The sequence below is a fragment of the Ornithorhynchus anatinus genome, chromosome X2 (genome assembly GCF_004115215.2).
Source record: "Ornithorhynchus anatinus isolate Pmale09 chromosome X2, mOrnAna1.pri.v4, whole genome shotgun sequence".
Lineage (NCBI taxonomy): Eukaryota > Metazoa > Chordata > Mammalia > Monotremata > Ornithorhynchidae > Ornithorhynchus > Ornithorhynchus anatinus.
In genome coordinates, this window is record NC_041750.1 from 18,618,637 (window position 1) to 18,635,310 (window position 16,674).

General features: G+C 45.2%; 1 protein-coding gene and 2 non-coding genes across 5 annotated transcripts in view; 1 reads left to right on the forward strand and 2 right to left on the reverse strand.

Moving 5' to 3' along the window:
* FOCAD (focadhesin) overlaps positions 1 to 6,563 on the reverse strand; it is a 194,538-nt gene extending 187,975 nt beyond the window's left edge. The window contains exons 1-5 of one of the 3 annotated variants that reach the window (XM_029052841.2): positions 6,373 to 6,563; positions 5,206 to 5,303; positions 2,207 to 2,298; positions 959 to 1,030; positions 336 to 490 (exon numbers count right to left, since the gene is read on the reverse strand). In XM_029052841.2, coding sequence (XP_028908674.1) covers positions 336 to 490; positions 959 to 1,030; positions 2,207 to 2,263 — 284 coding nt within the window. In that variant the 5' untranslated portion in view covers positions 2,264 to 2,298; positions 5,206 to 5,303; positions 6,373 to 6,563. The remainder of the gene's footprint in view (positions 1 to 335; positions 491 to 958; positions 1,031 to 2,206; positions 2,299 to 5,205; positions 5,304 to 6,372) is intronic. The other 2 variants (XM_029052840.2, XM_029052842.2) reach the window with 2 other exon arrangements.
* On the reverse strand, positions 3,214 to 3,349 carry LOC114807504. The gene has a single exon (XR_003755565.1). It is a non-coding gene; the product is annotated as a small nucleolar RNA SNORA7 (small nucleolar RNA).
* Positions 6,564 to 10,336: 3,773 nt separating the features above from the next.
* LOC114807538 lies at positions 10,337 to 10,473 on the forward strand. The gene has a single exon (XR_003755597.1). It is a non-coding gene; the product is annotated as a small nucleolar RNA SNORA7 (small nucleolar RNA).
* Positions 10,474 to 16,674: the final 6,201 nt, after the last annotated feature.

The following is a 16,674-nucleotide window of genomic DNA, read 5'->3' on the forward strand; positions in this document are numbered from 1 at the left end:
GTACATAGCTCTAGCCGTTACACCACGCTGTTCCACATTAATCACATTCCAAGTTAATCATGTCAGACACAGCCCGTGTCCCACTCTGGGGGCTCTAAGTAGGAGAGAGATGCGGTGTTGAATCCCCATTTTATAGGTGAGGAAACAGGCACAAAGAAGTGAAGCATCTTGACTGGGGTCACAGAGTAGGCAAGGGGCAGTCCTGGGGTTAAAACCCAGGTCCTCTGACTCCCAGGCTCAAACTCTTTCCACTGGGTCACATCATATTGTTGAGTTTGTACACACCCATAGGTAAAAATGGCTTTTACTCCATCACCAGCTAACCGAGAGAATACCTGGTTGAAGGAATGAGATTGAGTATTCCATTCAAAATATAGCTGAACTCTGCACAATCCTGTGCAACAAGCGCCACCAGACCTTCACAGCAGGTAGATCGCACAACCACATTGTCACTGCAGCACTTCTCCCAAAGCAACGTCAAAGCAGGAGTCTGAAACCCAAGCAACAAGTAAAGTTAACTTGAGCTGTTCAGAGTGTGTGTACGCCTATGTCAAACAGTTCTAAAGAGGGGGGAGAAAAACAAAACAAAAAAAATCTTTAAAATATGTAAATCCTGGAAATAAATCCACTTCAATGAAAGGAACACAGGGATACAACTAGAATAGAATTTGTTTTTCTGGCCTGCCTCAAAAGGAGGCCCATTCCCTGCACTTAATTATCCTAGCAAAGATGTTAGCTAAGGAAAGGCATTTTTTTGTAAACTAATCAAAAATAGCATGTCATAAGGGGATGGGGGAATTTTTTTGTCACCAAGCAAAACATTTTGTAACACCCACAAGCTTTGGACTTTTCATTCTTCAAAAGTCCCATCTACCATTATCCAAATAGCAGGGGAAATTGTAGTTTGTCAGAAAGGCAGGAAAAGGACAAGAAAATACACAGGCAGATTATCACATACCTGGGGGGTGGACTGACATATCTTTTTTGACACATTTTCCTTTATCACTGTTGCAATTAGATAACTCACAGCCTAGAAAACAAATAAAATTTATGCATTTGTGCAAAGGTTCCTTCAAATCAGGTTCTTACCACTAACTTGAGACAGATAAAGACATAACATAAAGTTGCCGGTGTGATGCAAAGAATCATAAAATTTCAGATTGGCCATCTGTTCCATCCTCCTGGCTTCAGGCAAGACTTCATTTAAGATCCCTCTACGAGCCCTTTATTCCCAATCCTACTAAGTAAGAATCTATGATGTTTTTAAAGAATTACAAGGGAAAAAACCAGAAACTTCCCGAGCGATCCATTCTAGTGTCCAACATGGCCAGGAAATCCTTACTTTTTGACAGAATCTGGTCTTCATGTTCTTAATATATAGTATTTGGTATCATTCAGTTGAATAATCCAAATTCCTTTAATATTTGATGGTAAACCATATTTTCTGTCTCTCTAATTGGGCTGTGGCATCTTTGCAACTTTTATCCTTCTTTAATTAGGTCACTGGACTCAGTTCTGGGCTTCACATCACAGTCGGAGAGCAGGATCTCACAGTTACAAAACACTCCCATTTAGGCACTCCAAAACTGTGCTCACTATTGGAACAAAAGGGCCACACTACTGATTCATCATTAACTTGACCCTAGATCACTTCCCACCGGATCTTTACATTGCCTAATGCTTCCTCTCTTGTAGTTGTGCATAGGGCATGAAGAAAGGAATTAGATCATGCCAATAACCAACACACACAGGAGATGCCAAAGTGTAACCATAGTACATACACTCTCCTAATTTATGTTTAATACTCTGGGATCTAGGAAAAACTTGAGGCTTGAGATTCTCGAGGGCTACCAGCCAAGCTACTTTTCCAGGATAACAATTTTAATTCCTTTATGCCTCATTTACATGCCCAGACCCCAGCACCGTTTTAGCCCCTTAAGGGGTGTTGACCAAGTTACCCGCAAGCCAGAAACACCACTAATCAAGGGCTCTTCATATAACCCCCTCCCATCCTCCTTCCTCAAGAATGCCGCACCAAGCAAAGACACTTCATTCACTGGGAAAAGTTCCTCTCTTCAGCCTCTCTCCTGGTGCAAATTAAGCTATGTGAAGCATCTTAAAGAGAATAATTAATGTTATACAGTGGAAAGCATGGTCAAAAATGGAAAATGACATTACACCGCCAAAATGCAAAGGGGGAAATTACCTGTGACTGGACAAGGGTGTTTGGAAATTCAAATCGTTTCTTGAGATCTTCTGACATTTCTGCTTATCTTACAAGATACTAATGCAGGTTCTCTAAGAGACGATAACGGCATGGTGGTTAAGACTAAAAATGGGAGTTAGGTACATTTTCTGTTCTTCCCCCCCCTCAAAAAAAAAAAAAAATCTCACAGCCCTAAGAAATGCATTCAAAAGATCCCTAACAGGTGAATGGCAGGGGAACAGGTAGAAGGTAGGCCTCTACAAATCCTTGATGTACCTGTAAGCACTCAAATTCTTTATTATTCCTATTCTCACTAATCTTGAAACGTATGCCTTAAAGGATTTAAACTACAGAGAACAAAATTATGTTGCAAAGAGCAAGTCCAAATAGGACATCCAACCACCACCAACAGGCATTGCAATTTTGTTTTACAGTAAAATTTCAACCCTCAAAACCACAGAGACCTCAATTTTCAAAAGACTCCAAAACTGGGCTTCAGTTTTAAGCACTATTCACCCAGGCCAAGAATTTGGGATACGGCAAAGCTATCCTCAGAAAGATCCCATGATGACTTCGTTTCATTTAAATTCATTGTTCTCCCCAAAAGGGGGTCAAAAAAACAAATGGCAATAACACTTTGCATTTATGTAGAATCTCTCGGCTGTTTGTGAAATGCCACCATTATGGTGTTAAAAGTTGATGAGGGTAGGGCAGGATTCGCTGCTGCAGGTGGCACACAAAGCTATTCTGTCTTCTGACCACAGTCTTGTCTTATGCCGTGGAGTCTTTTCCGACCCTAGCGACTCCATAATTATCTCTCCCAGAACGCCCCACCTCCAACTGCAACCATTCTGGTAGTGCATCCATAGAGTTTTCTTGGTTCAAGTAGCAAAGTGGTTTACCACCGCCTCCTACTGCGCTACCACCGCCTCCTACTGCGCAGTAAACTTGAGTCTCCACCCTCAACTCTCTTCCATGACACTGCTGCCCAGCACAGATGAGTCTTGACTTGTAGCAGATTGCCTTCCACTCCCTAGCCACTGCTCATGGTAGGAATGGAATGGGTATGCCTGTTTGACTCTTCCTTCTGTAGCTGAGGCTGGTAGAGTACTGGAAACTCTCCAGGTGCCATCCTGAGGGGTCCTGACCACAGATTAGACCCTTAAACCCAGTTGGCTGCCTTGCCACCTGTGCTGCTAAACTCTGCGGGACTAGGCAAGAGAAGGTAGATTCTCATGCTGGGAAGCAGCGTGGCCTAGTGGATAGAGTGTGGGCCTGGGAGTCAGAAGGACCTGCGTTCTCATCCGGCTCCACTTGCCTGCTGTGTGACCTTGGACAAGTCACTTCACTTCTCTGGGCCTGTTACTTCATCTGTAAAATGGGGCTGAAGACTGTGAACCCCATGTGGGACACGGACTGTGTCCGACCTGATTATCTTGTACCTACCCCAGTGCTTAAGACAGTGCCTGGCACATAGTAAGTGCTTAACAAATTCCACTGGGGAAAGAAAGAAAAAAGGTAGATGGCACAGAGTAAACTATCACTGCTACTGGAGAAACAACTCAAACGAATGTCCCCCTGGCATGAGGCATTCCTAAACAAAAGAAGGCAGTCCAGGATATCGGTCATGTGATAACTGATAGGCAGTAGCGATGTTCAGAGATACTTCTTTGGGAAGACACTATTCACCCTGAACTAGGCCCCACTGTTGAGGCAGTGGAAAGGGGACTGACTGGGATTCTAGTTTTGATCCTGCCTGTAACTTACTAATGTGGGCAGACTCTGGACATGAACTTTATAACGTGCTACAGCTCTGACTGCCTATTTGCTTGCTGTTCCCCGTGCCCACCTGGGAACATGACCGGGCCAGTCGTGAGCATTATAATCAATTTCTCCATGCAGGTCCTTGGTCTGTGAGCTCATCGTGGGCAGGAAAAGTGCTACCAACTCTGTTCTGCTGTACTCTCCCAAGCACTTAGTACAGTGTTCCACTCACAGTAAGTGCTCAAAACATACCAATGATGACGATGAAGTATCAGGACAAGGCCTCATCTGTCTGAAAGGAGACTCTATTACAGGCTCAACCACAGTTGACGGGGAGGGGAAAGAGTTGGAGAGAGGAAGGGAAAACTAAAGAGAGTGTCCAAAAAACTCCCACTCTCAAATTCAAAACTAGCCCGCCAGAAAACACCACCTGGTGAACTGTGATCTTGTGGTGCAGAAACAAATAGAAAACTAATAGGCCTCTCAGGAAATAAACTCATCAAACCAGACCACATGCACACAATAAGGAGGGGAGAGTCAGCCATGCACCTGTAATTTTAGCCAGTCACACCCTGACACGTGGACAGAATCTCACCATCATCAGCAGCATTAAAAGACAGCTGTGTGTAATATAAACACTCAGAAGGGAAACTGAGGCTTGGATCTGATAAGAGACTTGGTGGAACAAAAAACAGTAATGGATCTCAGGTCGGTGAATCCCAGCAGTGTGCTAAATCCACTCGATTAACGCAGCCTCAGTGAAATAAGCAGAGCTTCTTTAAATTACAGAAATACACTTTAATACAGCAGGAAAAAGAGTACGAGGGAGACCGCACAAACCACTAGCATAATAACTGATTCTTTCAAACGGGTTCCAGGCCCTGAAGGCTCAGGACCATGGTTCACCCATCTTTCTCGACAGACTCCACCGATACGCTGCAGCACTTTAAACTCCTTTAGAGCAGAAGGTGATCTCAGTATTCCTCGAAATGAATTCCAAAATGAAAGTGTCATGGCAAAGTTTTTCAGACACAAAAAAGGAGGCACGAGCCTTATCGCTGCATTACACTGAAATACTAAGTGCGGAGAGAACAGGCACATAAGTTTTACTTTTATCACACTCATCCAAGCCCCTACTACAGAGCTCTGCCCACAGGCACTCAAGTTCTACTGCATGACTGATTACAGTTGAGGGGGTAAGGGGTTTGGTTGTTTGTTTTTAATCGATTACTTACGGGGGTGTCTTTATCTCTCCCTACAAACGGCCAGGAGATGCTCAGGAACAATACCCCAAGTTGCAGTTTGCACCATTCCTCGGGTCCTCGCTCTTGGGCTACAAAACCACAGTTGCCTTCTTCATGCTGGAGGTCTACACTACAAGTTTAATGCCATCTTCCTTGTTCGGCCTTTCACAGCACAACAGCTCTGTACTTCACTTCGGAGCATTTTTTAAAATGTGAGTATAATGTGTGTGCGTTGGGGGGGGGGGGGGGGCTTTCCCTCCCCTGCAGTGTGTTTCGTATATTTAAACGTAAACAAATGATGTTTATATTTCAGATCGCTACAAACTTAACGGGTTGGGTAACATTACCAAACATTGATGAAGATTAGCCTTTGATCCTCTCATTTATTTTTAAGTATGAAAAATATGGAACTGTGAAAGTGATCCACCAGGGGTGTGAACTGACATATGATACAGGTTGTCAGTGAACTTTTCAAATATTGGAAACAATTATCACTCTCCCACGGTCCTAGGAAGAACGTCATCTCGAACTCATATTCATCCGTGACAAAGTACAGGCAAGATGTTAAAAAAAAGAAAGGAGTAGGCCAATCAGTATTTTCTTCGGCCAATCCTTCTGTAAAGTTGTCACACAATTTGATTTGGAATCCGAAGTACATCAAATGCAGTAAGCAGGTTAGAATGAAGAAAACAAATTTCACCTGGACAACATCTGCGTCTTTCAACTTCAGAACTTCAAAGGCAGTGCTATTTTTTTAAGCTACTGAAACTAAGTACATGGCTGTAAAGCTCTAAAGCAATGGCTGCAACCAGGCATCGGACTACAATTTCTGAACGATAACGATGGAAACTGGTAATCGGTCATTGCTACTAACAGCTTTGCAGCCTACGTGTCTTCTCCACGAGCCCACAGTGACTTCCCGATCACCGAAAAAGCTGCTACGGCTCTTAGGACACTAAGGGCAGAGAGACATAGCAGCGTGGTGGGGGGGGGGGGAATGTGAGCCCCACGTGGGACGATCTGATTGCCCTGTATCTCCCCCAGCGCTTCAGAACAGTGCTCTGCACAGAGTAAGCACTTAACAAATACCATAATTATTATATGACTGCAGCTAGGCAAAATTAGGCCCTAAATCAGACAGGATTTCATGACTGGTACCTTTTTCAGATGCAAAGTTGCCGAGTCTTAGCCAGATCGGGTGGGGCGGAGAGTCCGAGTTCAGCCGTCCTACCGAGGTGGACCCCCCTCCCCCCACTTACGTCCCCGCGGACGAAAATGCGGCCGAATTTCGGTTCGGATGGATTCCCCACCCTCCTAGCATAAATGAATGGGATTCATTCCGGATGAATTTGCCAGCCCTCAAAATGGCGGCGGCGGCGCCGCGAATTCTGGAAAATGAAGTCCTTCGTACGGCCCCAGCCAATGGGAAGGCAGAAAAAGGAGGAGGGGGCGGGTTTTGTAGTTCTCCCCTCAATCTGCCAAGGCTCCGAGGGGTGGAGAAAGCAATGCAGTTTGGGTCCCGTAGTTTTATGCACGTGGGGCCATGCCACTCTTGACCTGCTTAGCGTTGTTCTTCACCTTGAGGAGGAAAACCAGAGTGAGAGTGGTTTGGCCAGGTTTTTCAGCCACAAAAAAGGAGGCACGATCCTTATCGCTGCATGACAGTGAAAGGCTAAGCACCGAGAGAACAGGCATGTGAGTTTTACTTCTATCACACTCATCCAATTTAGTGGCAGAGCCAATTTAGTGATAATAGCCTCAGCTCCACCACCGGCTTGCCGGCGTCCTCAGGCAAGTCCCTTAACCTCTCTGCTTTGATTTCCTCATCCCTAAAAAGGGCGTGAGAACGTTCGTCGCTGTCTCCTATGGTGTAGTGGTAGGTTAAGGTAGGGTTTAGGAGCTAAAGGCCTTATGCCTTTCCTGGGGTGCCATGTACATGGGGATGCGGAGCTCTCTCTCCACCCCGATTTCTTTTCTCTCTATCAACGGGTCACAGATCGGGAAATCTACAAGGTTTCTCTTGCCCTTAACTGGGATCTATAGCCTGAAATGGAGGCTTCCCTTGCCCCGTCTAGCCAGAGAATCTGACCAGAGAGGTGGAAGTCTGGGCTCAGGAGCCCTATCAGTAAGCAGCGTGGTGCAGTGGAAAGAGCACGGGCTTTGGAGTCAGGGCTCATGAGTTCGAATCCCAGCTCTGCCACTTGTCGGCTGTGTGACTGTGGGTGAGTCACTTCACTTCTCTGTGCCTCAGTTCCCTCATCTGTAAAATGGGGATGAAGACTGTGAGCCCCACGTGGGACAACCCGATTCCCCCGTGTCTACCCCAGTGCTTAGAACAGTGCTCTGCACATAGGACAACCCGATTCCCCCGTGTCTACCCCAGCGCTTAGAACAGTGCTCTACACATAGTAAGCGCTTAACAAATACCAACATTATTATTATTAGCCTCATTTGAACTGAACTGAACTGTGTTCCCTGCCCATAAGGAGCTAACAGTCGAGAGGGGGAAACGGAAACGGACATTAAAATAAACTATAAATATGTACATACGTGCTGTGGAGATGGGGGTGGGATGACTGTAAGCTCGTGTGGGCAGGGACTGTGTCTTGTTTCTTATTCAATTGTACTCTCCGAAGCAGTTAGCACAGTGCTCTGCACACAGAAAGCACTCAGTAAATTTGATTGTCTGACAATAAAGGGTATAAATCCAAATGCAAGGGAGATGGAAAGGGAGTGGGAGAAATGAGGGTTTAGTTGGGGTACAGTGAGTAGGCTGGCATTAGAGACTGAGAGCATTGTAGGCAGGGAATTTCACTGTTTATTGTTGTATTGTACTTTCCCAAGTGCTTACTACAGTGCTCTGCACACAGTAAGCACTTAATAAATACGATTGAATGAATGAATGAGTGGAGCGACATATGCAATCTGGGTTGCAGTAGGAAATCAGCTAGGTGATTAAGTTCTTTAAAGCCATTGGTAAGGAGTTTCTGTTTGATACGTAGATGGGTGGGCAACTACTGGAGGTTCTTGAGTAGGGAAATATAGACTGAACGCTTTTGTAGAAAAATGATCTAGGCAGGGCAGCAGAGTGAAGTATGGACTGGAGTGGGGAGAGGCTTGAGACGTGGAGGTCAACGAGGAGTCAAGGGGGGCTAGGAGAAGGATAAGTCCCCTCTTGACAACTCTTAGCAGAAAAGCCTCTAATGGAGGATTGAATGGACCTTACAGGAGAGATCTCCCCCAGGCTTTTCTGGAGGGAAAGTGAAATATTTATAAGTGCTACGTGTTCATATAAAATTTTTCAATGCCTGTATATAGCCTGTTAATAATGGTATTTGTTAAGTGCTTACTATGTGCCAGGCACTGTACTAAGCACTGGGGTGGATAAAGCAAAGTGGGTTGGACACAGTCCCTGTCCCCTGTGGGGCTCACAGTCTCAATCCCCATTTTACAGATGAGGTAACTGAGGGCCAGAGAAGTGAAGCAGCTTGCCCAAGGTCACATGGCAGACAAGTAGCAGAGCTTGGATTAGAACCCGTGTCTGCGGCCACGCTGCTTTTCTCAGGCTCTTTCTGTCGTACCTACCAACCAGGTCACTGGACACAGGGGGACCTGGTGGGAGAGGATGACTGACTCAACACCCGCCTCCACCATTACTGTACATACACCTCAAGCCTATGTTCTGCTAGCAGTAGAACATACCGTTCCCCTCTTAACCACTTGCTCACCTGAATGGCAAAAGGTCCACAGCTGTATTTTCATGGGCATCTGTGGAAGAGATTGTCTCTCACTGCATCATCAGCAGGGTTGTCCTTAAATCAAAAGACAAGCGATAAATGGCATTAGGTATATTTTCGGTGCAGAGAAGTTCGTGAGTGAGCAGACTATTAAAAAACATGATCCCTACCTTCAAGGGGCTTACAGTTACCTCATCTGTAAAATGGGGATTAAGACTGTGAGCCCCACGTGGGACAGGGACTGTGTCCAACCCGATTTACTTCTATCCACCCCAGAGCTTTGTACAGTGCCCGGCACCTAGTAAGCACTGAACAAATACCACAGCTATTATTCTCTTCCCCAACTATATCCTTTTTGTTTGTTCTCTCATCACCTTTGCTGGCATCTCTGCTCTTGAGAAGCTTCTGGGCTGCCCCTGTTGCCTTTACCACCTTCTTTCCGGAGACCCTGTTTTCCTAGATATTGCTCTAGCTACTCTATTGGGGAGATCATCTTAATAGTTAACTCCTATTTTCCTAATACCGATCCTTAGCTGACTACTAAGAGATTACTTGAATTGGGGACTGCCACGCCTGGCTTCTCTCTGTTCCCGGTCTGAGGTCTTGGGAGTGGAGAGGTTTCAGAAAGCACGTAATACATGAAAGATGTTCTCAATCTGGGGCCAAAAAAGATGGCCTTAAGACTTTGTTTTCTTTGATTTCTGCCTTCAGGTTGTTTTTTTTTCCTCTCCTACATTCTTTGTGGATGGGAGCTTTACAAGAAGGGCATGGAAGAAGCAGATCAAAGTTTAAAAGTAGATGAAAATTTAAATATTAACATCTGGTAATTTTCAGATCAGAATTAAAATGTGCTTTTCTTTTTTAATTGCTATCTTTGCAAATTTAATGGAACATATTTAAGGAAGGGCTAATTATCCGAGGTTTCAATTGAGTGTTTAGTGTTTACAGCAGCGTTTCTCAAAGTGGTTTAGTGTGAGGACCACTTTGGGTCAGAGAGACTATGAGAATTATTTATCGCTGAAGTAGATTTTTTATGTCAGAGTGGGAAAATCCACCTCACCTCCTAGAGAAGCAGCGTGGCCTAAGGGACAGAACAGGGGCCTGGGAGTCAGAAGGACCCGGGTTCTAATTCCAGCTCTGCCACTTATCAGCTGGGTGATCCTGGGCAAGTTGCTTCACTTCTCTGTGCCTCAGTTACCTCATCTGTAAAATGGGAAGTAAGACTGTGAGTCCCAGTGGGACAGGGACTGTGTCCAACCTGATTAGTTTGGATCTACCCCAGTGTTTACTACAGTGCTTGGAACATAGTAAGCACTTAACAAATACCATTAAAAATTAATAAAACCTCTTGGAGACTTTTTTTTACCCTGAGATATGAGGTGGAACCCCTCTCAGGGTCACACCTGGAGAGTTTCAGTACTCTACCCGTCTCGACTACAGGAGGGAGAGTCAAGCAGAGGCATACCCTTTCCATTCCTAGCTTGGGCAGTGGCTAGTGAGTGGAAGGCAATCTGCTACAAGTCAAAACTCACCCGTGCTGGGCAGCAGCAGCATGGGAGAGAGTTGAGTGTGGACACTCAAGTGTACTGCACGGAAGGATGCAATGGTAAACTACTTCCATATTTTTACCCAGAAAACTCTATGGATACACTACCAGAATGATTGTGGTGGGGGTGTGCTTGGAGAGTAGTGTCACTGTGACTCGACAGCATAAGACAGTGGAGTGGAAAGGGCCTACGGATTCCTCCTCAACTTTGCTGAGCTCACAACCTGGCATTTGTGCCACTCCCTCCCAAGGTACTGAGCTCATTTGGGGAAGGGGGTGCAGGGGACAGAGGGAGGCATAAGTGAGAGACTATACATACACCCACACACACAGAAAGGAGAGACAGAAATATTACTGCCTCCTAGCTTCCCCCCTGCGCCTCCCCCCACCCTCCTGTACATTGTAAGCACCTTGTGGGCAGTGAGCGCGTCTTTCACCTCTACTGTACTTTCCCAAGCATGTAGAACGGTGCTCTGCCCGCCGTAAGCGCTAAACTTCAACCATATCTATCTTGCCGCTGACCCCTTGCTTACTTCCTTCCACTGGCCTGGAATGTCCTCCCCCTTCATATCCTACAGACCACCACTCTCCTCACCTTCAAAGCCTTATTAAAAGCACATCTCCTCCAAGAGGCCTTCTCTGACTAAGCCCTCATTTCCCCTACTCCCTCTCTCTTCTGTGTCACCCTTGTACTTGGATATGCCCCGTTTATTCACCCCACCCTCAGCGTCACAGCACTTATGCCTCCCACTTTTACTGTTGTTGTGTTATACTCTTCCAGGCACTTTGTACAGTGCTCTGCACACAGTAAGTGTTTAATGAATACCATTGATTGATGACCATTGATTCCCTCATCCTGTTATTTCTTGAGGCAGACAGAACAGATGAAATTGTGTTATCCTCACAAGATATTGTAGACCAAATTGATAAACAAGGTTTAGACAAATTACCAGGCCTGGATGACACCCACCCAAGAAGTTTGAAGGAAATCAGTACGAAAGTTTGGGAGCTCTTGGAAAAAGTGTAAAACCTATCATTACAAATGGCCACTGTACTGGAAACTGGAGGATCTCTAAGTTAACTTCCATCCATAAGGAAGGTCCCAGAGGTGATTCTGGGAAATAGGAACTAGGGAATTTAACTTCCATACCTGACGTGTTGGGAGGATGTATAATTGAGTTTAGCATCAGTGAGTGCTTAGAAAAACCCAATCTGTTGAGGGGAAGACATGGTTTATGAAAGGGGAAAATCATGCCTCACTAATCTGCTGGAGTTCTGTGAAGGAGTCAGCATATAAATTAAGGGGAACCAAAAGACATAGCATACTTTGATTCAAAGGCCTTTCACCAGGTTCCACACCAACGATTTTTTTAATAAACTGAGTAATCATGGGATTGAAGAGAATGTTCTCTTATGGTTAGAGAACTGGCTAAAAGATAGGAAATGAAGGGATCTAAATCAATGGTACTGTGTGCAGAGCACTCTACTAAGGGTGTGGGAGAGTACAGTGCAACAGAGTTGGTGGCCATGTTCCCTGCCCACAAGAAGCTTACAGTCTGGATGGGAGAAAGACATTAAATTAAATAAATTACAGAGAGATACGTAAATGCTGTAGGGCTGAGGGTGGGGTGAATAGCAAGTGCTTGAAGAGTATAGATCCAAAAGGATAGGTGATGCAGGAGGGAGAAAGATTAGGGGAAAAGAGGGCTTAATCAGGGAAAAACTCCTGCAGGATATGCAATTTTTCAGGATGGAGAGACATGAATACTGGGTGCTGCCAGAAATCTATGCTAGGATTTAACATCTTAACATCTTCATGCTTTTTAACACCTGGAAGAGAGGATGCGCCATAAAATGTCCGAGTTTGTAGATGACACTAAGCCCTTCCAGATGGCGAAAATGCTGTGCAGATGGGGATAAACTGCAGGAAGATCTCATAAAGCAGATGAGCTTCAGTGTGAGCAAATGCAAGGCAATGCATCTAGGGGAAAATAATCACAGTTATAACTACATGATGATGGGTTCAGAGCTAACCAGAGAGAGATCGCTCAAAGAAGTCTCAGAGTCACTGTTGATTTCATTCCAATCACCGGTCCAGTGTGTGGCGGCAGAGATGAAAAAGCCCGTAAAATGCTGGAAGGAGAATCAAAATGAAACACAAACTCCAGTTCTGGTTTCCACATTTTAGGAAGGATGTACACAGCCAAATTCATTCATTCATTCATTCAATTGTATTTTTTGAGTGGTTACTGTGTTCAGAGCACTGTACTAATCTTGGGAGAGCATAAAATAACAGTAAACAGACACATTCCCTGCCCACAACGAACCTACAGTCTAGAGGAAGCATGGGAAACCCCAACAGGACAAGGGTGGGGGGGGGGGTCCACTGAAGCCTGAAGGGGTAGATTCAAACCAAACCAAAGGAAAAACTTCTTCAACCAGAGGGTGGTAAGCAGGTAAAAATTGTCTTTTGCGGGGCTCATCAGTTTGCCATTTGCAGCACCTTTGGCTGTTTTCACAGCCTTCTGCTCTCAAAGCAGGGAAATAAGCCCACTTGAAGTCAGATGGCTATAGTTTTTGCTGTTCAAAGCAGGTCGGGAAGTGGGTCTTCCAGAGGTTAGACCAAGGGTCTGAGATTATGAGATGGAGAAGGGCAGGAAAGAGACAGAATAAAGAGAGACAGGCAGATGAAAAGAAAGAAAATAGAGAAGGAAATACAGGCAGGGCGGAACTCATTGTGAGCAGCAAAAGTGTTTACCAATCCTGTCATTACTGTACTCTCTCCCAAGTGCTTAGGGCAGTGCTCTGCACACAGTAAGCATTCAATAAATAGTGTTGATAGGATGTGACAAACACACCTGAACACAAATAACATTGGTGTTTCCTTTAATCTATCTACTCTGTTTACATAATTGTGCTTTTGAAGTCTGAAGAAAAAGGCATATTGACATATCTAACGATCATAAAAGCCCTCCTTTGATCCAAGATAAAACATAGAAAGTTTTAACCCAGAAATATTTCTTTTCAAAATGTAGATATTAAACCATGAGTCCTAGCACTGACCACTAGTTGGCTAGATCTTTACCCCACATAATGTTGTAGGAATGTGATTTTAGACAGTGGTGAGGGTGGAGATGGAGGTGCTGGAGTCTGTGAAAAGTATGTTTGGCAATTTTATTCTTTTGGCAATTTCCTTTCAATGTTTTTACAGTGAAAAAAGGGAATAAAGATCAGAATTTCATGCAGAATCTCAAATAATAGGCCCCTTTCCATTTACTTACAAGAAGCAGCCCCAATCTGCATTAATTTAATGCTGATCTCAACACCAATCAATCAATCAAGAAGCAGTGAGGCTTAGTGGGAAAAACAGGGGTCTGGGAGTCAGAGGACCTGGATTCTAATCTGGGTCTACCAACTGCTTGCTGTGTGACCTTAGAGAAGTCACTTAACTTCCCTGTGCCTCGATTACTTCATCTGTAAAATGGGGATTAAATCCTCCTCCCTCCAATTTAGGCTGTGAGTCCCATGTGGAACAGAGACTGTGGCCAACCTGATTAACTTGTATCTACCCCAGGGGGCAGCGGCAAGATAGACCAGCTCGAGGTACAGTGAGCAGGTTGGCATTAGAGGAGCAAAGCGTGCGGGCTGGGTTGTAGTATGAAAGCAGAGAGGTAAGGTAGGAGGGGGCAAGCTGATGGAGTGCTCTATAGCCAGTAGTAAAGAGTTTCTGTTTGATGCTGCGGTGGATGGGCAACCCCTGGAGGTTCTTGAGGAGTGGGAAAACATGGACTTGGACACCTTTGTAGAAAAATGGTCCAGGCAGCAGAGTATGGAATGGAGTGAGGAGAAACAGGAGGCAGGGATGTCAGCAAGGAGGCTGATACAGTAATCAAAGCAGGATAGGATAGATGCTTGGATTAAAGTAGCAACACTTTGGATGGAGAGGAAAAGGTGGATTTTAGTGGTGGTGTGAAGATTGAACTGACAGGATTTGGTGACACTGAATATGTGGGGTGAATGAGAGAGGTGAGTCAAGGATAACACCAAAGTTAGGAGCTCGTGAGACAGGATGGTGATGCTGTCTACAGTGATGGGAAAGACGGGGGTGGAAGGGAACAGGGTTTGGGTAGGAAGATAAGGAGTTCTGTTTTGGACATGTTATGTTTGAGGTGGGATCTCCAAGTAGAAATGCCCTAAAGGCAGGAGGAAATGCGGAATTGCAGAGAAGGAGATATTTCCCACTTAGGAAATGGCCCTCATTTTGCAGTTCATTCTCCTTGAAAATCGTCATAAGGTCCAATTATGCAGCGATCATCCAGAGAGAACGTCTACTTCCACAGTGATTTCCCACTTAGAACAAGCTTCAGGATCAGATAGAGAAGCAGGGTCCCATTCAGTGCTTAGAACAGTGCCTGGCACATATTAAGCGCTCCAGTGGAAAGAGCACGGGCTTGGGAGCCAGAGGTCATGGGTTCGAATCCCAGCTCTGCCACCTGTCAGCTGTGTGACTGTGGGCAAGTCATTTTACTTCTCTGTGACTCAGTTCCCTCATCTGTAAAATGGGAATGAAGACTGTGAGCCTCATGTGGGACAACCTGATTACCCTGTATCTACCCCAGCGCTCAGAACAGTGCTCTGCACATAGCGCTTAACAAATACCAACGTTATATTATTATCATTATTATTATTACTCATTGGAGCAGCCACCATCCCTGGCAGGAAGGATCGGGTCCACTACTCAAGGCTTTCCTTTCAAGATACCGCTTGAAGCCCAACCTGAGCCCCTTGTGATTAATCGTGTTGTGTCCCTGGCCAAGGACTGCCCTGTGGCTGGATTTTATATTATTCCTTTGTCAGGGTCTAGTGTGGCGGTAATCAGAACTCTACCATTCTCTCTTTGTCCTCTTCATTTGCTTTGGGCAACCTCTTTTTTTAACCAGCTGCTACCAATATAATAATAATGTTGGTATTTGTTAAGCGCTTACTTTGTGCAGAGCACTGTTCTAAGCGCTGGGGGAGATGCAGAGTCATCAGGCCGTCCCCCCTTTCACCCCATTTTACTGACATTCATTCTCTGTTGGCAAGTGACTCACCTTGGCCTTGTTTGCCCCGCCCCACACTGCAAAAACAACACCACCACCCCCCCCCCCCAACCCTTCCTACTCAGATGGGGTGGGAATTGGGGAACGCTGACCCTTTATCGGGATCACTTCATTTTCTCCAGTTTGGCCACTGTGTGGCAGCAAAACTACCTGAGCAAGGCCTCCCCTTTAACAACGCAGTCAGTTTCTAAAATTCAAAGGTCTATTTTGGGTTGGATCCCAGATATATAGCCTTCTTGGGAACCGCAACTGTTGGGATAGGACACGCATAGACTCACTTTGCTAAGTAAAGTAATTCTATTGTCCTATAAAAAAGTAGATGAATAAAAGCGCCTGTCAGCTGTGTGACTTTGGGCAAGTCACTTAACTTCTCGGTGCCTCAGTTACCTCATCTGTAAAATGGGGATTAAGACTGTGAGCCTCCCGTGGGACAACCTGACTACCCTGTATCTACCCCAGCGCTTAGAACAGTGCTCAGCACTTAGTAAGCGCTTAACAAATACCAACATTATTAAAAGAAGTGAGCTTATCTGTCTCTCCAGTTATAAAGCATCGAAGGTGGCATTACTGATGAGACTGGACTGCTGGTAGCGTGGAAACACTTGTCTTCTCTTTGTCCACAAAATCCTCCCTTGCTCATATTTCCAAATGACACCCTTCCTTCATCCTACTATTCCCTTTTATTTTTTGATGATGGTACTTGTTAAATGCTTACTATGTGCCAAGCACTGTTCTAAGCACCGGGGTAGATACAAGGTAATCAGGTCGGACACAGTCCCTGTCCCACATGGGGCTCACGCTCATCCCCAGATGAGGTAACTGAGGCCCAGAGAAGTGAAGTGACTTGTCCAAGGTCACACAACAGACAAGCAGCAGAACTGGAATTAGAACCCACATCCTTCTGACTCCCTGGCTGCCATTCTTTCCACTAGGCCATGCTGCATCATGGCATGGCAGAGACAGAGAGACTTAATCTTCTTCCTAATATTTTCCTTCTTCTCCCTTCTCACATCAGGGCATTCTAGAGGGTAATTCCACCAAAGGAAGCCCACTTAGCGAGCTCCCAAGTTGCTCA